Source organism: Nyctereutes procyonoides, unplaced genomic scaffold (genome assembly GCF_905146905.1).
Source record: "Nyctereutes procyonoides isolate TBG_1078 unplaced genomic scaffold, NYPRO_anot_genome, whole genome shotgun sequence".
Lineage (NCBI taxonomy): Eukaryota > Metazoa > Chordata > Mammalia > Carnivora > Canidae > Nyctereutes > Nyctereutes procyonoides.
Genome location: NW_026575144.1, coordinates 10,454,382 through 10,479,991, shown reverse-complemented (window position 1 = coordinate 10,479,991; position 25,610 = coordinate 10,454,382). Strand labels below are relative to the sequence as shown.

Here is a 25,610-nt window from a genome sequence, read left to right as displayed (position 1 = left end):
TATGTGTCTGATTCTTGGTTTCAGCTTAAGTCATGAGCTCAGGGTCAAGGAGTTGAGCCCTGAATCCTTTCAGGGTCCGCACTCAGTGGGGAGTCTGCTTAAGGTTCTCTCTCTCCCTCTCCCCTACCCCCCACACCCGTGCTCTCTCTCCCTTTAAAATAAATATACCTTAAAAAGAAAGAAAATTAAATCAGTAAGGAAAGAAGACCCACAGACTCCCCCTAAATTTATCTGCATGAGCCCCTTATTCCAATCCCATCTGAGTGAGGACAAGTCCTTCCATCTGTGCACTCACATCTATTGCCATTCAAGCAACCAAGGACCTTGTTTTAGGAACTGTTTCTTCTCTGTCCAGCATCTCTCTTATACCTTCCCTACTGAATCATCCCACAAGCATTCAAACATCTCCTGATCTTCAGAAATCTCTTCCCAACCTCAAACCCACCTCTGGCACTTCCCTTTTCTCTCCTCCCTTTTGTAGCAAAACTCCTCAAAATTTGTCTTGACTCAATACCCTCATTTCTTCTCCCATTTTCTTTAACTCCAATCATATTTTCATCCCCCTTTTGCCAAACTAAGTGGTTACTTCTCAGCCCTCATTGTACTAGATCTCTCAGCAGCATTCAACACAGTTACTCCCTCCTTGAAATACTTTCTTAGCTTCTAAAACTCATTGTCTCAGGTCTTCAACTTCATTTCCCTTATCTCTAAATATGAATATACTCCAGGATCCATCCTCAGACCTTTCCTCTATACTCAGTCCTTGGTAACTATCCATTTTCTACCATCTATCGGCTGATAACTTCTCCCCTCTACCTTCAGTCCAGACCTGGATCTTGAACTTTCTTCCACTGTCTGCTTTCCACATCCACCTAGATATGTTAAAGCGAACATGTTCAAAACCAAGCTCTTATTCTTCTCCAACCCTGCTGCTCTTACAGTAGCTCAAAGAGAAAACTATACAGTTATTATTGATTCATCCCTTTCTCTCACTGCCCACATTTAATTCTTTGGTAAATGCTGTGGATTCTACCTTCAAAATATATTCTAAATCTGACCAGTTCTCATCACTTCAGTTATTTCCACTCTGGTCCAAAGCACCATCTTTTATAGCCTGACTTATTGTAACAGTATCCTATCTAGTCTTCTGGATTCCATCTTTGCTCTGTTTTAGTTTACTTTCTACTCAGAGTTAAAGCAATCCATTTAAGACACAAGTCAGATCTTGTTATTTCTCTGCTCTAAGATCTCCAGTGGCTCCCTACTTCACTCAACATAAAATCCAGTCTTACAAAATTTAACACTCAGCTTCCTTCACAATTCATCTCCTACCACTTCACTCAGCTCTCTCTGACTCAGCTCACTAGCTTCTTTAGTGTTTATAGACTATAGCTAGTGTGAGCCTCCCATGGGGGGTTTGCCCTTGTTTCCTCTCTCTTTTTTTTTTAAAGATTTTATTTATTTATTCATGAGAGACAGAGAGAGGGAGAAAGAGAGAGAGAGAGGCAGAGACACAGGCAGAAGGAGAAGCAGGCTCCATGCAGGGAGCCCGACACAGGACTCTATCCCAGGTCTCCAGGATCACACCCTGAGCTGAAGGCAGCACTAAACCTCTGAGCCACCTGGGCTGCCCTTGTTTCCTCTTCTTAAATGAACCTGTCCTACTCTCTGAATCTACTCAAGGATCTACCAATGTCTTCTTATCAGAATAACTTCTCCTGACCATATATGCAACCAGCACCAGTATCACCACCAACAAAACCAACATAATTTCTGTCCCTCTACTTTTTACCCCTTATCAACAACTGACATCTTGCATATTTATGTTTTTGTCTATTTTCTCTCCTCTACTTGAATGTAGATGCTATAAAAACAGTATTTGTGTTTTTTTCCTGATTTATTCTCAGTGCTCAGAAGAGAATTTGACATGTAATAGGTACTCAGTACATATTTGTTGAATGAATGAATGAATTAATCAATCAATGGAAATGTCAGGGTATCTCAAACCTAAGAAAGATTTTCCCCAAGAGTTTTCTAATGCACTACCATATTTCATTCTCTGCATCTCTGGATTAACTAGTAAATTCAGCATATAAAATCATTTTGAGCAAGGTTGGGTCCTTAAGCTTCTAAGTCAGATACGATTCCAAATGTCACACTGTGCCATGCACATTTGCCTCCAACCTTCTCCCCCATATGTTGGTCATGATTCAGCAGCTGCGGCTCTCCCCTCCCCCAATCTCAGTTCCAGGAGATTCTCCTTGGCTCTGGCTCCTCTTTGTGGGTAATGAAGGCAATGTGGGGAGAAGCAGCAGCTGCCCTGACTCACCTCTGCTTCTCCATTCATAGTGACCCAGCAACACAGCCTGTGCAGTATGGGGCTGGTCAGGTCAGTGTCTGCCACTTTAGCACTTTTGTTCATTTTTGTTCCCTTGCAGCAACTCGTCCATTTGCAAAATCAAAAACTGTAAAAGAACCAACAGGCGGCAATACACCATATTTTATGGATTCTAAGATGCCCCGCCTCCCATTTTCTTTCACATCTCCAACATCATGAATTGTCTTATAGTTGGTGCTGAGAGGGTGAAAGTCCCTATAAAGTCACCACAGCAGGACACCTGGGTGGCTGCGGCTGAGCGGCTGCCTTCTGCTCAGGGCATGATTCCAGGATCTGGGATTGAGTCCCACATCGGGCTCCCCGCATGGAGCCTGCTGCTCCCTCTGCCTGTGTCTCTGCCTCTCTCTCTGTGTCTGTCATGAATAAATAAATAAATATTAAAAAAAATAAAGTCACCACAGCCTGAGCCTGTGCCACCTTGGTTACTATTCCTAGGGCATGCCTGACCATCTATATCCATTGGCATGCCAGGCCACAGGCCTTTTGAGGACCATTTGAAGAAGGAAAATAAAATGGTTATTATATGAAAATCTTGGATAATGTAAAAAAATAAATACAAAACCCCACCAGCATCAAACCATGCAGAATGGAGGGGCGGCAACTTGGATGACCTCAGAGTACTTTTATAAGAAACGTGGCATGCAAATTAATCTTGAGAAAGAAGAACAAAGCTGGAGGTATCACTATATCAGATTTCAAGATATACTACAGAGCTATAGTTATCAAAACAGTAGGATGTTGGCAGAAAAATAGAGACATAAATCAATGGAAACAGGACATAGAGCCCAGAAATAAATCCACAGTCAATTAATGGTCAATATGGTCAATTAATCTTTGACAAAGGAGGCAATAATATGTAATGGGAAAAATGCAGTCTTTTCAAAAACAGTGTAGGGAGAACTGGACAGCTACATGCAAAAGAATGAAACTAGATCTCATTCTTTCACCATACACATAAAGAAGTTCAACATTGATTAAAGATCTACATGTGAGGGGCGCCTGAGTGGCTCAGTGGTTGAGCATCTGCCTTCAGCTCAGAGCATGATCCCAGGATCCAGGATCAAGTCCCACATTGGGCTCCTTGCAGGGAGCCTGCTTCTCCCTCTGCCTGTGTCTCTGCCTTTCTCTCCGTGTGTCTTTAATGAATAAATAAATAAACTCTTAAAAAAAAAAAAAGATCTAAATGTGAGATCTGAGGGGTGCCTGGCAGGCTCAGTCCATACAGCATGCAACTCCTGATCTTGGGTTGTGAGTCCAAGTCCCACATCGGGCAAAGAGCTTACTTAAGAAAATAAATGTGAGACCTGAAACCATAAAACTCCTAAAAGAGAACAGGCAGTAATCTCTTGGAGATTGGCTTTAGCAACATATTTTTGGGTATGTCTGCTCAGTGAAGGACAACAAAAGCAAAATAAACCATTGGAACTACATCAAAATTAAAAAAAAAAAAGAAACATAACAAAACTTTTGCACAGTAAGGAAACCAACAAAACCAAAAAGGAACCTACAGAATGGGAGAAGACAGTAGTGAATGATAAATCTCATAAAAGATTAATAGTCAAAATATGTAAAGAACACCAAAAAAAAAATCCTACAAATAATCCAATTGAAAAACTGGGCAGAGGACCTAAATAGACATTTTTCCAAAAAAATACATGCAGATGCCCAACACACACGTAAAAAGATGCTCAACATCACTATCATCAGGAAAATAAAATCAGAACCACAATGAGATTTATCATCTTATACCCATCAGAATGGCTAGTATTAAAAAGACAAGAAAGAACAAGTGTTGGCCAGGAGGAAAAGAAAAAGGAACCCTTCTGCACTGTTACTGGGAATGTAAACTGGTGCAACCACTGTGGAAAACAGTATGGAGTTTCCTCAGAAAACTAAACATAGAATTACCATACGCTTCAGTAATTCTACTACTTGGTATTTACCCAAAGGAAATACAAACACTGATTCAAAAAGATATATACACTCCTAGGTTTATTGCATCATTATTTACAATAGCCAAGATATGGAAGCAATCCAAGTGTCCATTGATGGATGAATGGGTAAAGATATGGTATATGTATGCAATGGAATATGGCCCAGCTATAAAAATGAATGAGATCTTGCTGTTTGTGACAATATGGTAGACCTAAAGGATATTATGCTAAGTGAAATAAGTCAGATAGAGAAAGGCAAATACCATATGATTTCATTTATTTGTGGAATCTAAAAAATTAAACAAATGAACAAACAAAGAAAAAAAACAGAAACAGACTCTTGAATACAACGAACAAACTTGTGGTCGTTGGAGGGGAAGTGGATGGGAGGATGGGTGAAATAGGTAAAGGGTATTAAGAGGTACAAATTTCCTGTTATAAAATAAAATAATTTCCTGTACTCATCGGGAGATGGAAAATAAAGCATTGGGAATATAGTCGATACTATTGTATACGTTTGTATGACAAGAGGTGATGATACACTTAATTGTGGCGAGCACTGAGTAATAGAATCGTCAAATCACTATATTCTACACCTGAAACTAATTTAACATTGAATGTCAGCTATATGTCAATAATAAAATTTTTTTTTAAGTGTAGCATGACAGAAGTTCTGTGGATTGGAGGAACATATTGTGGGAAAAATCTGGGCATTGAAAACTCTCAGTTAGAAAGTAAATAAGAATAGTGAGATCCTGAATGTGAAGCTCTGGAAAAACATTAACCAGCTATCTTAACTTTTATTTTTATGTATGCACTAAGGCGATACATGATAAAAAAAAAATCTGTCTAAATACTTATCAAAGAGCTTTTTCAATACATTTAAATTGAAATATTAATGAAAAGAAAACATTGTATCATAGTTTGAAAGGTAGCATTTTTTTTTCTTTCTTCTTAAAACATACCAGTAAATGAGGCCAAGACTCAATGAAATATGGCTTTAGCCCCAATTATGTAAAAGCATGAATCCCTGGCTTATCAAAACCTAAGGAATCTACTGCACAAATGGATTGCTCTTAGTACTCGGGAGCCTTTTGTGCAGACTATAAACCAAAAGCTGAATATTAATCGAAAATTATTTAATTACATTACAAAGTTATATTACTTGGAAGATGTATTTAAAGGACTCAAAGTTAAAAGATCTCAGTATAATACGGTTTCTATAATTATCCTCACAGAGAACATTACTTATAAAAGTTAATGATGTAGAATCATGATGGTAGCATCAAGTAGGAGGTTGCCAAGCAGATGGGAATGTTCTTTGGTTTTTGTTTTCCAATTGTTTTCTTCCCTTTCCTTGTTTCCTTCCACAAGGAGAATCAGCCACCTGTCTTTAAAAGGCTGAAATATTTTTACTTTTCTTGGTTGGAAACGCTTGCTTAAACAAAGTAACACTTGGTTGCTAAACACTTCATTCTAAACTGACATAGACATCTAATTTTTGTTTGGCAAGTTTTTGGATAACAATTTGATCTCCCAGTCTGTTTCTTTTGTAACCATATAATCCTCTCCCCAATGTTGCGAGCTGTGTGAGCTACAAGCACTTGTGAGCTCATAAACACAAAGGCTCTATGGTTTCTTTGGGATTAGCACCATGCAAATGCAAATTTGGGACAATGGAAGACTGTGTCCATCCTTGTAACTGTTAATTGCTCTATTTTGTGCTTCTTCTGGGTAGTAAAGCAAGCCATTGTTTTTAAAATACACACTCACTTTAGCTGCTCTTTCATTGGCTACCTGGAGAGAGAAGGAATTCTTGCCTATAGATTTCACTATAATTGTCTAGATCCCATTCAATTATATTTTTATAGATCACATTAGCTCTTACAGGTGTGTTACAGAATTCCCAACTGCAGAATTTGAACTTGAGCTTTGGAGTTTTACTTTTGCATCTTCAATCTATGCATCATTGACCTTTTAAAGTCTGATTACCTTGTATATACTCTCTTCAAAATCTTTTGCTGGTTAGCACAGTTGATGATATGCTGGAAACCAGCTCTTTTCTGCGGTATAATTCTTCCAACGGAGTTGAAATGCTTTGCAAACAATTTCACAATACATCAGCCAATCCATATAGAAAGCAATGTCATGTGAATCCCTTCCTTTTTAATATATTGTCTTTCAGTAGTTATCATGAATTCATGCCCCTACATGGGCTCTGGTTCGGGAGGAGGAAACAGGGGCTTGAGAGGGGAGGGCAAGAGCAGAAGCTGGCCACCTGCTGTTAGAATTGACCTTAGTTGGTGGTCCCAACATCTTCATCCTTTATGCATGCTCAGAAATAGCAACATGCCTTTTCCTTTTATGTAATCATTATTTAGTTAATACCCAGTAGGATTTGTAAGCCCTTCACATCTCTGTGGATTTATTTTATTTCAGAGTGCAAGTGACTTTATGGCCCAATTACCATCATTATGGCTTATTGCACTATTTGTGGGAGGGAGATAGGAGCAAAAGGACCGGCCCTATGCATCGCCATCAAGAGAATGAGCGCCACACACTCCTGGCCAAGGACGACGGGTGGATGATACCTTTCTGTTCTATTGTTTATCGGAGAACTGAAGCCTGGGTGACTGTGCTATATTTTAATAGACGAGAGTATCAAACGTATGAGTAAGGATGTTGCAACAGTGGTGGTAGAGTGATGAATATTTGGGATGTAATGAATATTTTGAGTTTGAAAGGTGTCACACGTCAAAGACGAGGATTGGAATGACTAAGACCAGATCCTGCCACCCTCACATTACCGGGGTATTGAAGCAAGACTCAGTTAGCATCTGACCCCAGAAATGGACCGGCGAGGCCGGCTCCTAATTAGAGCAAGATTCCCGGAAGCCAGGGAGCCCTTGCGCTTGGAGAAGCTCGGGGCGCAGCCGCCGCAGCAGCGGCCGCCGCGACCCTCGGGCCCGCCGCCTACCTGGAGTCTCGGCAGCGCCTGGTTCAGAACCACCGGGGCGGACAGCTCCCCGGCGCCAGGCGCCGCCTGCCGGGGGGACGGCGCGCGGGGTTCGCGCTCCGCGAGCCCGCTCGGGCGGCGGGAAGAACTGGCCGGGTCCCCTCCCCCGCCGCCCCTCTCCGGCACCCACGCGGGTCCTCCCTTCCCCCTGCGCGTAGCCGTCCCGGGCACACATCCCCGCAGGCGAGGGAGCCGCCGGTCGCCCTCCCCCTCCCCTCGCCCCGCCCCGCCCCGCCCCGCGCCGGCCCCGCCCCGCCCCCCCGCCCCGCGCCGGCCCCGCCCCCCGCCCCGCGCCGGCCCCGCCCCGCCCTGGCTCCCCATTGGCCGGCGGGCCGGAGGTGCGAGGAGGCGGGGCCCGCCTCTGGCGGCTCGCGCCCGGGAAGGTCGGCCGGGGAGCGCCGGGTGCCGCGGGAGGGCGCGCGGGGACGCGGCGGGCGCCGAGGAGACGCAGCGGCGGCGGCGGCGGCGGCGGCGGCAGCAGCGGCGGCAGCGGCGGCAGCGGCGGCGGCGCCTGGGCCCGGCCGCAGCCCGTGGGCCTCCCGCCCGCGCGCCCTGCGTCCCGCCGCGGCCCGCAGCCTGCGGCGCGCCAGCTCCGAGGGCGCTTCCCCGGGCGCCGGGCCCGAGGCGGCCAAGACGGCGGGCCGGCCGGGCGCGGGGCGGCGGGCGCTGTGCTGCGGGCTGCGCTGGTGGGGGGCGGCGGGCCGCGGCGCGGGCCCGGGGCCCGGCGCGTGCGGCTGGGAGGCGCTGTGGGGGGCGGGCGCGCGGGCGGCGGCCGGGGCTATGGCCGAGGGCGGCGGGGGCGCGCGGAGGAGGGCGCCGGCGCTGCTGGAGGCGGCCCGCGCGCGCTACGAGAGCCTGCACATCTCGGACGACGTGTTCGGCGAGTCGGGCCCGGACAGCGGCGGGAACCCCTTCTACAGCACGTCGGCCGCCTCGCGCTCCTCCTCGGCCGCCTCGTCGGACGACGAGCACGAGCGCCCCGGGCCGCCGCCGCCCGCCGCCGCCGCCGCCGCCGCCGCCGCCGCGCCGGAGCCGGAGGAGGACGAGGCTGGCGCGGGCTGGACCGCCACGCTGCGGGACCGGCCGCCGCCGCGCTTCGAGGACACGGGCGGTGAGGCGCGGCGCGGCGCGGCGCGGGGCGGGGCGGGCGGCGCGGGGGCGGCCCGGGAACTCCGGACCCCGGGGGCGGCTGCTCCGCCGCAGCTGGGCGCGTCGGGGCTCCCTGGGGCCCAGGCGGCGGGGGTGTGAGGGGCGGGAATCAGGCTGCCCACGTAGGGCCCCGAGTTCCCGCGGGCGCACAGCACGGGGCCGGGCCGGGGCCGGGCCAGCACCCCGCCGCCGGCCTGGACCTGGAGGGGCCCTTCCCTCGCTTGCGGGGAGCGTCCGAGTCGCTCACACCTGTGGGGTCGCGCTTGAGGGCTGCGTTGGAGTTAGGCTTCCCAGTTGGAGGGACTCCGAAAACCTGACGCTGCGTGTGTGTGCGCGTGTGTGGGCATTTTGTACTGGTGGCCCCAGAGCAGCCTTACCCAGGTGCCAGGGGTGGGGCAGGGGCAGTTGGAGGGAGGCGCGGTGAGAGCCTCGGGAGGGGCCACCCAGGACGTCCTCACTGGCTTGTGTTTTCTCCAGTTATCCTGAAAAACTTTGTCCGTGCCTTTCAGGATCACTTGCTAAGAGCAGAGAAGAGCGAAAGGACAAGTTTAGCAGCGTTAAGGTGTATGTATGCGCTTGGGCCAGAACACTCCTCCATTTGTGTTCTGCCGACCACCGACCACCGCCGTCTTGGCCAAGCCCCTGATACCTGGAGGTCGCAGGAGTGCTGGCAGCTGGGGCTGCTTGAGGTCCTCTTTTACTGCCTCCTTTTTTGAGAGTTGGTTTTAAAACATCTCACCCTGCAGAAGCTCTGAGGCCTCTGCCCTCTGGGACAGGTAGAGACCAACCAGCTGTGCCCACCCGTCCCCGGATGCGTTCGTGCCTTGCTCAGCAGCCTTCTGTGGCAGACCCTTGTTTCTGCACAACATTTTTGTGTGGAAGGGTGTGCAACCGGTGTTGCTGAGGACCAGGGAGTGGCCAGACCCGGCATGATGCGGCTTTTCCTGGGGCTCTGCCTGAGGATTGTTCAACCAGTCAGGAATACAGCGCATAGGAGGACAGACCCAGGGGACCCCTGGCCAGTGCCTGGGCTTGGATCTGGACATCATTGCTGCAGCCTGCTGCTAGGCTGGTTGGGTTGGCTGGACTCTCAGCAGGGAGTGGTCTGCAAACCTCCAGCAGGCAGGCTGCAGTGTGGACGCACTGAGCTTTGCAGGGTCCCAGTTAACTGTGCAGCGTTTTGGAATGGGTAAATTTAACAAAATGTTCTCGTTTAGGCTTTGGTTAAGAGTTTGGGCGTGTCCAAGGTCATGTCACTCTGTATAATCCTTTGAAACCCCCTACATTTTCCAGAATGTCCTAAGGGCTTGCAGCCCCAGACGCCTGTTTTCCATTAAATTAGCTCTTTAAGAATTGTACGTACCCAGAGCTCTGGTTTGGCAGACTTGATGCTGTGAGTGTTGTGATCCAGTTTTTTGATCTTGGAACTTGAGACACATGTCCTCTTGTTTCCCTAACATCTCCAGGGGAAAACAGGGGAAATTGTGTTAGGTTAGGCCTGGTTATGAAGAAGATCCTTGAGTGTGTGGGTGTTGGAAAGGATGAACACACCTAAATAAATTTTAAAGCAATATTATATTTCTTAGTAACCTATACTATAGAGAAATTCTGCATCAGAGCAATTTAATCTAGCCACTGCAGCACTTAAATGGTCATGAAGTGCAGGATCATGTGTCATTTAGTACTAGGTTCAAATTCTGCTTCGTTTGGATGTTCACTGAACTTACACCTAGACCTGAGAATCCCAGGCAAGCGCTTTAACCAAAGACATTTGTGGTTATTTGATGGTATTTATACCCAATTTTGTTTTCCGGTTTTGTGTGGAAACTTGCTTTTAAAATCCAACCCTAATGAAGAATTTCCTTTCCTCCTTGAAACAGTCTTTCCCTGAGGGAAATTTGGAGTGGTGGTGGTGGAGGGGTGAGGTTGATGGTTTATTAAGCTTGAGTTCAGATTGCCTGAAACAATGGGATATGATTTATGGGAGCTGAAAATAGGCACTGGGCAGAGAAAACCCTTGTGCCTAGTGGCGACGGGGTGGGGGGGTGGGGATGGACATGTTTATTAGAGTCTGAGAGCTGCACCCTGGTCGCTCTGAGAGCAAAGAGGTTCAGGCTCTGAGGTTTATCAAAGTATAGAATCTAACCCTACTTTCAAGGAATGCAGTTTGGGCCTTTCTTCCATCTTTGATCTTGGTTTGTTAACAGATCTCACTGGGCTGGTAGGGTAGGACAGGGAGGCAAGCCAGGAGGGTGGTGTTTTGATCTGTAATCAGCCCTCATAAGAAAATTTGTGGCATAAATGGCTGTTGCTGCTAGAATCAGGTGAGGAAAGCAAAGGGTTTTAGACTTAGGGAACAGGCTTGCTTACCTTCTGCTGTAAAATCATGTTTATGTATGTAAATAGGGACATGTGTGAACGAGTATGTGTGCAACTGTGTCTTATATGTAAATACATATTGCTGGTTTGGGCCAGTTAGGGTTTTTTCGGTTTTTGTTTTTAATTAGAAAGAGATTACAACTGCTGTCTGGGAACCCTCTGGTGGCCTAGAGTCCCTGTGCATGAGAGAGGCGTGGGCACCGGGCACCATTGAACTTTGATTCACATTTGCAGTGCACCCAGTAGGGAGACACTTGGTGCCCAGCTGAGGGGAGGAGGGGGAGGGAGGCAGAGGCATTTCTGGGGTTAAAGTGGAGACTCCGCTAGCTGCTCTTCAGAGCGTTCTAGGCTTCCCAGACTCTTCTGTTTTTTTCCATGTATTTAGCTTCCTGGGATCAGGTGCTCCAGAAGTGCAGCCAGCAATTATGGGTGGAAAGGTCCCCTCCCTCCTCCCTCTCCCCTCCTCCCCAGGTTCTGATTGTGCCTGGAGATGTGTCCCCTTGAGATGATTTAAATACAAAGACCAGGTTTTGGGAGCTGGCTGCAGGCTCTTAACCCCTGTGTGAATGGAGGGTCAGCCTTGGAGTTGGAAATGCTTACTGGGAGCGCAAGGCCCTGAGAACCCTCTGCAAATCAGACTTGCAGTTATCTCTCTAAAATATCCCCCTCAAGCTGTCAGCCTGGCCTGCCCACTGTGCAAATAACCGACACAGCATGTGAGCTCACTCTTTGGAGACAGCATAAAATCAGGCCCGGCTGCCTTTTGGGCTTCTGCCCTTTTGGTTTCTTATTCTGAGCAGTCTTGTGATTCCTTCTCTCTGAGGAGGCGAAGGAACAGACAGATTCACAGATGCTCTGGGGCTCCTGTGTGTGCAGCTTTGTGGGTCCTTTGTCGTGGCTGGCTGGGATCTGAGCTGTTTGCTCTTTATATTAGAGGTTGGACTTCATAGGAGCGTTTTTGCCATGTACCATGTCAGCAGCCTTCTGTAATCATTCAGTAGGGAGGTATGACCTTGAGAAGCTGGTGAGGACCACAGGGCTTTGAAAATTAACATTGTTAAATGTTTTATCCTAGGGTTTGTTGTTGGCTTGTTTGGCTTAAAATCTTTTTTTCTAACAAGAGGAGAAAAATCTCTCTCTTGAACCAGAATTAAACGGAGCCTTTCATAATGGATTTATGAGCTCAGGTACCTGGGCCCCTGTCAGTGGTGTCCAGGAGCAGCTGCTCCCACGTTCAGGTCTGTACCACATTCTGTGGCTCCGGGAGGAACTCTGAGTCTGGGTGAGCTACAAGGTACATCTTATGAGTGCTCCATAATAACCAACCAAACATGTGCCACCACCAGGGAGAATTCAGAGAAGGAGCTGCCTGGAGAGAGGTTCTCTTCCGTAGTGAGGATGACACTGATCATCACTGGCAGTCCCCGTGATGCTTTTTCATCATCACCCTGAACCTTCCCAAGTACTCAGAGAACAAGCATCACCTCTGCTTCACAGAGAAACACAGATGGGGTGTTGTAGGCAGGGTCTGGGGCGATGAGATTACCTGGTGGAATGCTAGCCTTCTAACTAGGTAGACTTGAGCATTCAGGGATGGTTGTAGCTTTTTATTTTTTTCTTTGCAGCTTCTAAAGCCTTGTTCAGTCAGAAGTATTTACTTTCATATTTTTACACAGAATTGCTTTTAACCTTTTATGGGCGGGGGCAATATGCAGTTCTGTGAGGTTTAATGCCTGTATGGATTTGTGTAACCAATCTCCACAGTCAGATAGGGGACAGAAAATCTGAAATTTATCTATTTAATCCCTGCTATGCCTCGGCCATTGTGATGAGAGTTTAGAGTGTTTCTGCAGGTAGGGCATTGAATACATTGGCAGTCTGGGGGTTTTGTGAAGTCAGGTACTCAGTTTTAAAGTCCAAAACTCACCTTTACTATTAAGAACTATGATTATATATTTATTTAACCATATATGTACATCTTAAGGGGGGGGGAATGATAAAATTTTAAGAAATCCCATTATTTCTCATTACCGTAGATGATCATAGTTAAACATATTGAGTGTATCCTTCATCTATCTTAAGTTACATCTTGTTGGGCAATCTGCTTTTTACTTCTAATTAATATATCGTAAATGTTCTCCATTTAAATTTTAGAATGTCAGTTTTAATGAGTCTGTAATATTACACAGTTCCCTCTGGGTGGGCATTGAATTCATTGACTCCTCCCCCTCTTATTTATTATGTGATGATAAATATTCTTGAGGCTTAAGTTTGTGTGCACATCCTTATTAGCACATTCCTTAGCATAAAATGATCAAAACAGAATTGAATTAAGGACATGTAAGGTTTTTGATATCTGGTGAAACAGCCTCCCCGAGATGCACCTACCATACTCCTGCCTGCAGTATATCAGAAAGGCTGTTAGAAGATCTTGTGTAGCGAGGACAGTACACCAGAGCGTGTTCCTGCTGGTAGGGTGCTCTTAGAGAACCATTGCACTGAATAAGGCCTGTTGAGGTGTAACACACATACAGTGCATGAGTCGTAGTCCACAGCACAGTGTGTGTAACTATTACCTAAGTGAAGTCCAGAATGTTCCCAGCACCCCAGAGATTTCCCTGCTCCTTCCCAGTCAGTAGCCCCCTGCCTCCAGGGGTAATCATTATTCCAGCTTCTATTCTATCACCATCGATTAATTTTGCCTGTTACTTTGGTCTGGTTATTCAGTTCTTATTATTGTACATTGCAGTCTTTAATTTCACATTGCATGTAGTATTGCATCATATAAATACGATAGTTTGTTTTCCCTTATCCTATTAATGGTCTTTTACATTGTATCCAGTTTGAGGCTTCTGTGGGTATAGCTGCTTCAGACATTCTTGTGTTTCTGATGGACATATAGGTCATTTCCCTTGGGCACATAAACCTTAGGAGTAGGTATGTTGGGTCACAGGTTAGATGCATATCTCAATCTCAGAACTATTGACCTTATGGGCTGGATAATTCTTTGTTGAGAAGGCCTGTCTTGTGCATTGCCAGATGTTTAGCAGCATCCCTGGCCCCTACCCACTGAAGGGCTAGTGGCACCCTTTCCACTAGTTACGACAGCCAAACATTTCTCCAGACATTGTCATATGTCTCCTGGGAAGCAAAATCACCTAGTTGAGAATCACTGCTTTATTTTATTTATGTATGTATGTATTTATCTATTTAATTAATTAAAGATTTTATTTCTTTATTTGAGAGAGAGAGCGAGCACACACAGAGAGGGAGAAGCAGATTCCCTGCTAAGCAGAGAGACCAACATGGGCTGGAGATCATGACCTGAGCTGAAGGCAGATGCCCAACCAACCGGCTGAGCCACCCAGGCACCCCCATTTGTTTAAAGATTTTATTTATTTGAGAGAGAGTAAAAACATGAGACAGGGAGACAGAGAACATGAGCAGGGGGAGGGGCAGAAGGAGAGAGTCTTTCCATTGAGCGGGGAGCCCAATGCGGGGCTCGATCCCAGGATCCAAGATCGTGACCTGAGCTGAAGGCAAAGGCTTAACTGGCTGAGCCACCCCAGCCACCCAGGTGCCTCCTTAAGAACCACTGCTTTTTTTTTTTTTTTAAAGATTTTATTTATTTATTAATGAGAGAGACAGAGAGAGAGGCAGAGACAAGGCAGAGGGAGAAGCAGGCTCCATGCAGGGAGCCCAATGTGGGACTCAATCTGGGACTGCGGGATCATACCCTGAGCTGAAGACAGATGCTCAACCACTGAGCCACCCAGGCACCCCAAGAACCACTGCTTTAGTACATCCTGCCAAACAGTTTTCCAGTTTATACACCCACTGGCAACATACGAGATGTGCCATCTATTAATTCAGCAAGCATTTTGAACCCTACTGGGATAAAATATAAATAAGACATGTCTTGGGATGCCTGGGTGGCTCAGCAGTTGAGTATCTGCCTTTAGCTCTGGGCATGATCCCGGAGTTCTGGAATCAAGTCCCACATTGGGCTTCCTGCATGGAGCTTGCTTCTTCTCTGCCTGTGTCTCTGCCTCTCTCTCTGTGTGTCTCTCATGAATAAATAAATAAAATCTTAAAAAAAAAAATGACAAGACATGTCTCCTGGGGTCCAGCAAGAGAGCCAAGGTGAAGAAAAGGAGGAAGAGTTTCTGGTGAACAGTGTCATCAAGGTAAACGTGGATTTAGATGGGATTTGGGAGACACACCCCCTAATTCAGTCGGTTTGGGGAAGTGGCACCTCTGATGGAGGCAGCCCCTAAGCTGCATCTTGAAGAACAGATAAAGATTAGTCAGGTGAAGAGGAAGGAAAAGAGCATCTCAAACTCCAGCAACGGCTGGGAGGGGAGAGAAGGTATGCCACTGTGCCCCTGAGCGGCCCCATCTTCTCCTAAACCGAGCATCTTGACCTGGGGCCTTCTCAGTGACAGTGTCCTGCAGTTTGACATTATGTAGTTGTTACCATATTGCAAGTAACTGTAGCTGGAATCTGAGCTCCCTAGTTCAGAGACCAATCTAGGTGTTACCTACAAGTGCTGGAGCCCATGGGGTAGGGGCCTGGGCAGGTTTGGTGAGAAGTCCGAACTTAGAGAGGATGGAATCTGTGGACAAGCCCTGTGATCTTCCCCCACAGGAAGGAAGAGGAAAAGAGACCACTCAAGGTGCTGTGGTAAAGTCTGTACTGGCGGGAGGAAGTGCGGTATTATCTCGGGGTGGGAGGGACTCCTAGGCTACCTAAAACATCCTGTAATGTGAAGATGCTGTTCTGTCTCAATGGGCACATGGTATGAAGAGTCCCTCTCTCCTTTGTTATTATAGAAGTATGAATTCCTGGCCATATTTAGCTGCATATTTAATAAATCACTGTACTAAAAAGTTTAGAACCACAAATCTTTACACTCTAACTGGGAGAGCATCACAGCATCACTCCTTGGCCAGGAAATTGGAAACTTCATCTGCTTGGATTTCCAGCTTCCAGTCTTGACACCCCACCCCCTCCCCATTCCTTCTGTGGAAGAAGAGCGCTCTTTTACAAACAAGCTCATCTACTGACTCTTCTGCTTAAACCTTCCAGTGGCTTCCAGTTGAAGCTAAAGGGAATCCCAGAATCCTTTGCAAGGCTTCCAACACCCTTAGGTGTTCCATAGCCTTCCTTTCCAGTGTCCCTTTGGTCACCTGTCCTGCCATCGACACAAAATGTACCCATCTCAGAGCCTTCATGCCTGCAGAGCCCATACCTGGAATGTTCTTCATAGTAGCCCTTGCTTGTTAGTTTGGTCTTGGTTCAGATGTCATTGTGTCCAGAATATAAAATCACTGCCTTCCTGCTGTCCCTCTTCGCAGCCTCATGTAAGCTAAAACATTGCCCACGTGTGCTGAGACCTCAGATGTCTTGGTCACGTTAGAACATGGTAAGTCCTCAATGTTTGTTGAATAAAGAAATGAACAAAAGAATGAATGGACATAGAACTAGATTGTTTGGAAATCAGCACCAATGAAGAGATGTCTCCAAGGAGCTAAGCATTTTCTACATCCCAAGTAGTGGAAGAGAGGTTGGGGCAGCTCTTGAGGGAATGGATTCCTTACTAGGAAGGTTCTGAAGTAGGCCTGGGATGTATTTTACAGGGTTTTATGTCTTGCATAGGAAACTGAATTTGGCTGCTGAGGAACTCATCAACACTTGGGCTTCTGCCGCCTGCCCACTTCCTAAGAGCTAGAAACCCCCATGACAGGAGTCTGTTAGAAATTTGCAGAGTCTGCAGGAGAGGGGCACCTGCAGGGGGTGGCTCAGTGGCTGAGTGTCTGCCGTTCGCTCAGGTTGTGATCCTGGGGTTCTGGGATCGAGTTTCGCATCGGGCTCCCTGCGGGAACCCTACTTCTTCCTCTGCCTATGTCTCTGCCTCTTTCTCTGGTCTCTTATGAATAAATAAATAAAATCTTTAAAAAAAAAAAAAAAGGAAATTTGCAGGGGAACCAGGTTCTTGTATCCCCTCATCTGTTTAACAAGTACTTGTTCATCGCGCTCTATGTGCCAGATAGTGTTCTAAGCACTTTTCTTTCTTTCTTTCTTTCTTTCTTTCTTTCTTTCTTTCTTTCTTTCTTTCTTTCTTTCTTTCTTTCTTTCTTTCCTTCCTTCCTTCCTCTTTCTTTCTTTCTTTCTTTCTTTCTTTCTTTCTTTCTTTCTTTCTTTCTTTCTTTCTCTCTCTCTCTCTCTCTCTCTCTCTCTCTCTTTCTTTCTTTCTTTCTTTCTTTCTTTCTTTCTTTCTTTCTTTCTTTCTTTCTTTCTTTCTTTCTTTCTTTCTTTCTTTCTTTCTTTCTTTCTTTCTTTTTTTTGATTTTATCTATTTGTGAGGGTAAGACCCTGTACCAGCAGGGAGAAGGGCAGGGGGAGAGGGACAAGCTGACTCCCCACTGAGCACGGAGCCTGACTTAGGACCCTATCCCAGGACCCCGAGATCATGATCTGAGCTGAAGTCAGATGCTTAACTGATGCCAACCAGATGCCCCTAAGCACTTTGTAATGTATGTGATCCTCAAAACAATCTCGTGAGGCATTATCATCCCTGTTTTTAACATAAGGAAACTGAGTCACAGGTTAAGTGACCTAGGTTGAACTAGTTCCCTTGATTAAGGGTCAAGGAAGCATCATATTGAGAGCATAAGTGTGGAACACAGTATATGCTGGTCATATCAATTAATTAATGATAGTCCCTTGCAAGGGGCTCTTGAAGACCAGTGTCATTCTCCAAATCTCTCTCACCTGTTGCCTCTCTTCTCAGGCAGTGGCTGCACCTCAGTTCCCAGCATCCCTTGCAGTGAGACAGACCACTGCCTGGATTCAGGGCAGTGGAAAGTGAGCCAAAGTGTGGACCCCACTCTCAGGGCTGGCCACATGGAAGCTCTTCTCAGCCAGGCATCAGAGATGTTGGGGGCCAGTAGATGAAAGGACCTTGTATCTAAACCACCCTTTGGAGAAAAGCCACTCACATCAGTCATATTTGTCATGGACTAATTTATGTCGGCAAGAAATGAACTTCTTTATTGTTTGATTCATCATACATTTGATGAGGGGTTGTTAGAACAGCCCGCTTAAGTAGCACAGACCCTAAAGAAAAGAGGATTGATGGAAAAGCAGGTTCAGATCAGTAGGGCCACATGCCGACTCATTGTGTGAGGATTCACAAGGGGGAAATGATGGAAAACAACCGGGGAATAAAAATGAATTCTTTGTTCTTCTCTCGGAGATTCCCCCAGTAACTTTGGAAGTAGACAGGTAAGATCCTGCAGGTAAGCAATGTGCATAGGCTGCCCTAGATAGAGTTGTTTAATTGGACATCGATGGTTTGAAGCTGTAGATGTTTTGAAAGGGTAGTAGGTTTATGGCTGGAGAGGACCCGGGGGCAGGAGGCCTGGGCGGTGCCATGTGCTCACCCTGTGATTTTGGGCAAGGGGCTCAGTGGAATTTGCCTTCCCTGCAGGAGCTCCTTCCCAGGGTTGTGAGAATCAGTAAGATGTGTGGGGAAGCACAGAGCTGGTGCGTCCTTGCAAGTAGCTTTATCTTTATTCCTTTAAACCCCTTTTGTCCCATGTGGCCAAAAGGCCCACAATGGATATTGTGCTACTTAGATTTTCAAAACTTTTTAGCAATCAGGAACCTTGGAGAGGAGAAACCCAGGCTACATAGAAGAACCAGTGGAAAACAAACGCTGTCTTTGAAGTTGTTAGTCGTAGGGCCCCTGAGCCCAGACCCTCCCCTCCGCTGGCAGCCCCTCAGTTCCTGAGGTGCCCTGTAAGGCATCACCAGGCACAGTCTGAGAATCTACCTCACACTCTTCTGTCAAGGCCCTCCAGCTGGGTCAGAAGGGGACAGACCCCAGAGCAGGTGACAGGGGCCTCTGAGAAGTGCCCCATTCTTTCCAAGATGGTGAAGAGACTGGTAGGTTGATGCAATTCTGATGTTTCAAAGCTGCCAAAAAGCGCCCATGGCAAAAGCAATTAAAAAGTTATTTTGGATGGAACTGGAGTGGGAGGACACCTGTTTTCTTGTTTAGGAAACTGTTAGAGAAGATCAGGGATCGAGATAAAGGATGATTTTCTGAGAAAAAAAAATGTAAATAAGTGGAATTGTCTAAGGAGTGTGTTGAGAGTCTTTTTTTATAGATGTTCCTCCTGCATTTGGGGAAGGTGGAGAATCCATAACATCTCAAATTTCAGTTTTTCTGAGAATCCACAGCTGAATTTGGCAGGTGGGGGAGGGGTATACTGCGTAAAGATTCTGAGCTGCTGTGAGTGAGCAGAGCTCCACTCCACAGCTCACGTAGGAAAGTTGATACCTCCCTCCTCATTTGCCTGTAATGAAACTTGCTTTTCTTAGGTCCTAGCATTCGAGGCAAATAAATACGTTCCCTTTGGTTTGCTCTTTGAGTAGTATTTCAGCAGGATTTCCATTATGTTTTCGTTTTCTTCCTCTGGGTGGGAAACTGAACCACAATTTATGGCATCTTAGGGGACGTGCACGCAGAATTCCAGTGGGATCCTGGCACAAAACCTAATTGGGAAATTGGAGACCATCGCAGTGAGAAGCTTCTCCTTAAGATCGAAAGAGGTGCATGTTATGCAAATATTAGCAAGTGTAAGTTCATAGTATCTGTAAAAAATTTATAGACTCCTTATCTTCAAGAAGGCTGGCAGATAAGTAATTGATCCTGGAAAAGATGCAGGTAAATTCAGGGAGATGGCTGATTACTTCAGGGAAGCTGGAATGGCTAAAGAGTATGGCCCAAACTTCTGAAGATGGTGTATGAGATACTTCAGTGGGAAGGAATGAAGATCTGTAGCTGTCTGATTCTGCTTCTCGGGAAGGCATGGTGATGTGGTACCCAGAGCTCTGGGGACAGACACATACCCGGGTGCCCATCTCAGCCCTGTCTCTCAAGCGACACCTCCCAGAGAGCAGCTGCAGGTCCCAGGTGACTTCACACAGGGTCAGACACGGTAGGCACTCAGCAAAGTACCCCTTCCCCCAACTTGGTGAGTTCCTAAGGGCGATAGCAACGTCCTCAACATCCCTACTGCCAAAGGACCAACCAGAGTCATGTGGCCCGTGGGGTATGCCAGCATTCCTTCACCCCCCATCAGCTTATTGGCAGCAAGGTTGGAAATGTTTTAAATTGCCCGGGAAATTAAAGCAAATGGCTCCAGAAAGAAGTTTCTGAATGCAGACTTCATGTTTTGAGTACATTTCATTCATTTGGCAGATACTGACAGTACTTCCGACGTGCCAGGTGCTACATTAGAAACTCTGATTTGAGAAGTAACAAGGAGAGGTTCTAGCCCTCAGCCAGCATAGAGCCTAGTGATGAGTGCAGGTGGTCCTCAAATCATCATGATGCCAAGTAATAGGTGCTATCATAAAAAGGATGTCCTAGGAGCTATAACAGAGCACCCGAGGTGGGGGGGGGGGAGGGTGCCAGCACCAACACTTTGCTAGAGCCTTGGTAAACGTGATGGGTGCAGATGGCTCCAGGGAAAACCAAAGGACTGCTCAAATTCCTGCTCCTTATTAACAGCTCCAAGTGCCCCTGTGAGAGACTGAATCAGAGCTCAGCAAGCCAGGAGTTTGGCTTGACTTGGGGTGGCATCGCTGTGCCTGAGTTTTGACCTGCAGCTCATGCTCTGATTCACATTTTCAGTAAGGACTACGACAAAATAAATTTTAAAAATCTTTAAAAAATGGGGTGCTTGGGTGACTCAGTGCCTTCGGCTTGGGTCGTGATCCCAGAATCCTGGGGTCAAGTCCTGCGTCTGCTTCTCCCTCTGCCTATCTCTGCCTCTCTCTCTGTGTCTCTCATGAATAAATACAAAAAAAAAAAAAATCTTAAAAAGGAGTATGATGAATTGTAATGTCTACAACAGAGTATCCTGTACTCTGGTACTGGGAAAGTACATGAAGGCTATGGGGTTGAAAACAAGAGTACCTTTTTTCTGGGTAGTGCTAATTGCATGTAGTGTTTTATAATTAGAGATGTGAATGCATCCAATCTCATTTGCATCTTATTGCATTGATATCCTACATGATTTTACCTTCTTCTCTGTTAAAAATCTCCTCACCTCTGCTTCTGGCCCTGTTGACAACTTGGTGCTCTCATCCAGGAACCCATTTGTACCTACCCATGCACGTGTGGAGGTTTTGTCATTGTTTTATCTGCCTCTTGATCAAGCAGCACTTCTTGTTTAATAATACTTCATGAATAACTTCCTTCTGTTCTTATCTTAATTTTTGTAAGAAATGGCTGCTGAACTTTTATCAAATGCCTTCATTTTTATCAGATGCGTTTATTGCTATGGTCTTAGAGTTTTTTCACAGTTAATTTAGGGATGAGGTAAATTTTATTGATTTTTCTGGTCTTGAGCTTCCTTTAATTTCCTGGAATAAATCCAAGTTGGTCTCAGGATGTATCCCTTTGATAGATGGATGACTTCTGTTATTTGCTAACATTAGTTCAGTTTCTGTAACTAATCTGTCATAAGCCAGATTCGTTAATAGTTCTCCTCTCATCCCTCCCAGGTTTGGGTATTAAAATCATGCTCAGCTTCATAAAGTGAATTGGCTTATTATTTTTTAATTGCCTATTGCCATTTAACAGTAGAATGATGGGTTATTCAGCCGCAAAACTGCCTGGTCTTGATACTTTTTTTTTTTTTAATTTTCCACTTCTTGAATCATTTGGATGATTTTGTTTTCCGAGGAAATCATCATTTCTCCTAGGTTATCAAATATGTTACCATAAAATGCCTTGCAGTTTCATGATTCTTCTATTTGCTTTTATATCTGTTCAAATCCCTTATCTGTTTTGCATCTCTCTCTCTGTGTCTCTTCCTCTTTTCCCCCACTCCCTGAACACCCCCCCCCTTCCCTCTTATCCTTAATAGGGCATTTGAGGTCTCTTATTGTTTTATTAGTCTTTTCAAAGAACCAACTTTGAGTTTATTTGCCCCTCTTATGTTTTTTATTAGTTTAAAATTTTATCTTTATTATAATTACGGCTCTCTGTTTTGATTTATTGAGCTGTCCCTTTCTGATGGGTTTAAATGAATACAGCATTTCTTTTCTTAAAAACAATGTTTAAAATTGAAAGCGTTTGACACTAAAATCTCCTTAGAGTGTATCCTCCTTTCCATTGCTTTCAGGATTTTCTTTAGTCTTTTTTTTAAATTTCTTCTTTAATTGAAGAGTATATTTAATTTCTATGTGGTTACCATTTTTTGTTACCTAATTATTTAATTCACATTTTACTGGATTGTGATCAAAGAACTGTCCTTTAAATCTTTAATTTGGAAGGCTTGTAAAGGTTTTCTTTGTTGCCATATATGCAGTTAATCTTTATAAATGTGGCATTTTATAGGTGTAAGAAAAAAATGTATGTTTTTTTGATGGAAGAAAGGGTGTCTATTTTCTGTGTCTTTTTTTAAAGATTTATTCATTCATTCATTCATTCATTCATTCATGAGAGACACAGAGGGAGAGACAGAGACATAGGCAGAGGGAGAAGAAGCAGGCTGTCTGCATGGAGCCTGATGCAGGACTCAATCCTAGAACCCCGGGATCATGACCTGAGCCAAAGGCAGATGCTCAACCACTGAACCACCCAGGCACCTCTGTTTTTTTCTCTCTAGTAGGTACTCCCATTTGAAGAGCTAAAATTTTACCATGTTCTTGCATTTTTAGAGTTGTTAGGTATCATATTGTTAGGTGTATACATACTTAGACCTTTAATATTGTCTTTCCAAACTGTACCTTTAATCATGTCATCTTAGTACCTATAACCTGATATCCAGCTTATCTGCTATTAATTTTGCCATTCCTGCTTCCTCTTCATGCCTAGTATCTCCACACCTGGTAAATTTTTTTCAACCCTTTTTTGCCATTTTAAGTATATTTCTTGAACAGCATGAGCATGTATTTTTACCATCACCTGATGGCACTTTTAATTTAGTTGGGGAAGTAAGTCTGTATATGTTTAAAGTAATAAAAAACAGGCATGATTTATTCCTTCCATCTTTATTTTGCTTTTTTCTTTTCCCCATTTTTGATGTTTTAATCAAGTTCATGCTTTTTCTACTTGATAAATGCAGAAGTTTTCTTTGCATCTTTGTGATAACAGCTTAAATGAAATATAATTCACAGGCTATACCAGTCACTCATTTAATGTGTACAATTTAATGGCTTTAAGTATCATTAACTATACTATTCTAACCCATTAGCACATTTTTGTTATGTCTAAAAGAAACTTAGCCATCACCACCACTAATCTACTTTCAGTCTCCCTAGATTTATCTATTCTGGAAATTCCATATAAATTAAATTATGCAACATGTGGTCTTTTGTGACTGGCTTCTTTCAATTAGCAGAATGTGTTCAAGGCTCATCTGTGTTGTTGTGTGTATCACAATTCCATTCCTTTTTAAGGCTGAATAATATTCCATTGATTGGATAGATCATGTTTGTTTGTTTTTTTAATTTGTTCATCAGTTGATGAACATTTGGGTTGTTGTCTTTATGCTGTTATGAATAAACCAGTTTTTGTGTGGGGATAGTTTTCATTTTTCTTGGGTATATATGCAGGAATGATATTGGTGGGTCATATGATAACTATGTGTTCATTTTGAGGTATTACTAACCTGTTTCTAATATGGTTGCACCATTTTTACAAGCCCACCAACAGTGTACGGTGGTTTCAGTTTCTCCACATCCCTGCCAACACTTGTTGTTTTAGGGATTTTTGATAGTAGCCATCCATGTGGGTAGGAGATGGTATCTCATTGTGGTTTTGATTTGTATTTCCCTAATGATTAGTGATGTTGAGCATATTTTCATGTGCTTATTGGCTATATATATATTATATATATGCATATATAATATGTATATATTATATATATTTGCATATTAAGAAATGTGTATTCAGGTCATTTGTCCATTTCTTAATTGGATTGTCTGAGTTGTAAGAATTCTTTATACAATCTGGATATGTGTTTCTTATAAGGTGTATGATTTGCAGATATTTTTTCCCGTTTAGTGGCTTGTCTTTTGACTTTATTGATGGTGTCCTTGAAAGCACAAAACTTTGACATTTTGATGGAGTTCCATTTATATATATATATATATATATATATATATATTTTTTTTTTTTTTGGTTGCTTATGCTTTGGGGTCATAGGTGAGGAGGCAGTGACAAGTTCAAGACTACTAACATTTACCTCTGTTTTCTTCTGAGAACTTATCATTTTAATCTTATATTTATGTCTTTGATGTATTTTGAATTATTTTTTCTATATGGTGTGAGGTAGGGTTCCAATTTCATTTGTATGTGAATATTGAGTTGTTTCAGCACCACTTGTTGAAAATACTATTCTTTCCCCATGTAACTGATACCCTTGTTGAATATCAATTAATTATAATTTATTTCTATTTTAATAGTATTTTGTCTCATTCTCTTTCCCTCTCTCATAATTGAATGCATATTCCTCCACCATCATTTGAAAACAACACACTGTTCTCCCAGCTGTTTTCCCCAGAACAAAATCTTTTGTATCAAGAATCCTTATTTCACTTTTAAAGATTTATTACTGTGCTTTTGTTTTATACACGCACAAAGCACCAAATGTAGATTTTTTCCAAATTGCTAAATGTTTGCCTAAGACTGATGCCAATTGTAGGGTGAACTTCTAGAATAAAAATACAGCCTGAAGTTTTTGTTCTTTTTAAAAAAGCATTTATTATTAAACATTTTAGGTGTCAGAATTCAAAAAGTTGACAATATATAGTACAGGAATAATTTCTCATACTGCTATAGGCAATATTGTACTTATAGTCACTCTACTGCACATTTATGAAATGAGAAGTTTACTTTCAGTTGGGGTTATGGAGGAGCAAGGTATTTTTAGCTCTTGTGCCAACGTAGGAACTTATGTCAGTGTTGTCTCCACCTTCTTCCTTAATAGTAGCTCTGGAAGGTCAAAACTTCCTCCATCTCCTAGACTTGAGGATTTGACTGGTACATGAGATGGTGCAATTTTGTTGATGTAATCCCATGTGTATTGCTCACAGATGTTCTCTAAATATTTGCAGGAGTAAACTTCAGATGTTGCCCTCACTTTTTTATTTCTGATATTTCTGACTGCAGTTGCTACTACTTATAGTCATTTGAGGAAAAACTAGGAATGTGGCATTGGAACAATGTGTTTTTCTTTCAAGATAACAAAATCATTTCTTAATATATGTATGTGTCTCAGATTTTGGTATACGAACATGGATTTTGGTGTCTGCCCTGAGGAGGTGATACGTATCGTCTTTGTATCATCATAGGGAACACTTGTACTCTCATGACACATCAGCTTGGTTACCTAGAATTCTCTGGGCCCACCAGAAAGCCAGAAACACTGATGAATTCCTTATTACTCCAGCAGGCTGTCAGCCCTCAAAGGCCTTCTGAATGTGTTTGCACATCCACATGTCTGCTGTACAAGATACAGAAAGAGCATGTTAGTTCTCTTTAGGATTCACAGTGTGGGTGACTCTTGACAATTTTGTTTTTGTTTTTTTTTTTGTTTGTTTGTTTTTTGTTTTTTTTCTTGACAATTTTTCATCTGAGGACGGAAAGTGGTAATCTACAGTAATCGTTTCAACATGCATTTTGAGGGTAGCATTAGTTTCCATTGA

At 44.2% G+C, this 25,610-nt stretch overlaps 1 protein-coding gene across 1 annotated transcript in view; it reads left to right on the top strand.

Moving 5' to 3' along the window:
- The first annotated feature begins 8,128 nt into the window (after positions 1-8,128).
- PGBD5 (piggyBac transposable element derived 5) overlaps positions 8,129-25,610 on the top strand; it is a 106,794-nt gene continuing 89,312 nt past the window's right edge. The window contains exon 1 of the mRNA XM_055308700.1: positions 8,129-8,459. Within this exon, the coding sequence (XP_055164675.1) occupies positions 8,129-8,459 (331 nt within the window). The remainder of the gene's footprint in view (positions 8,460-25,610) is intronic.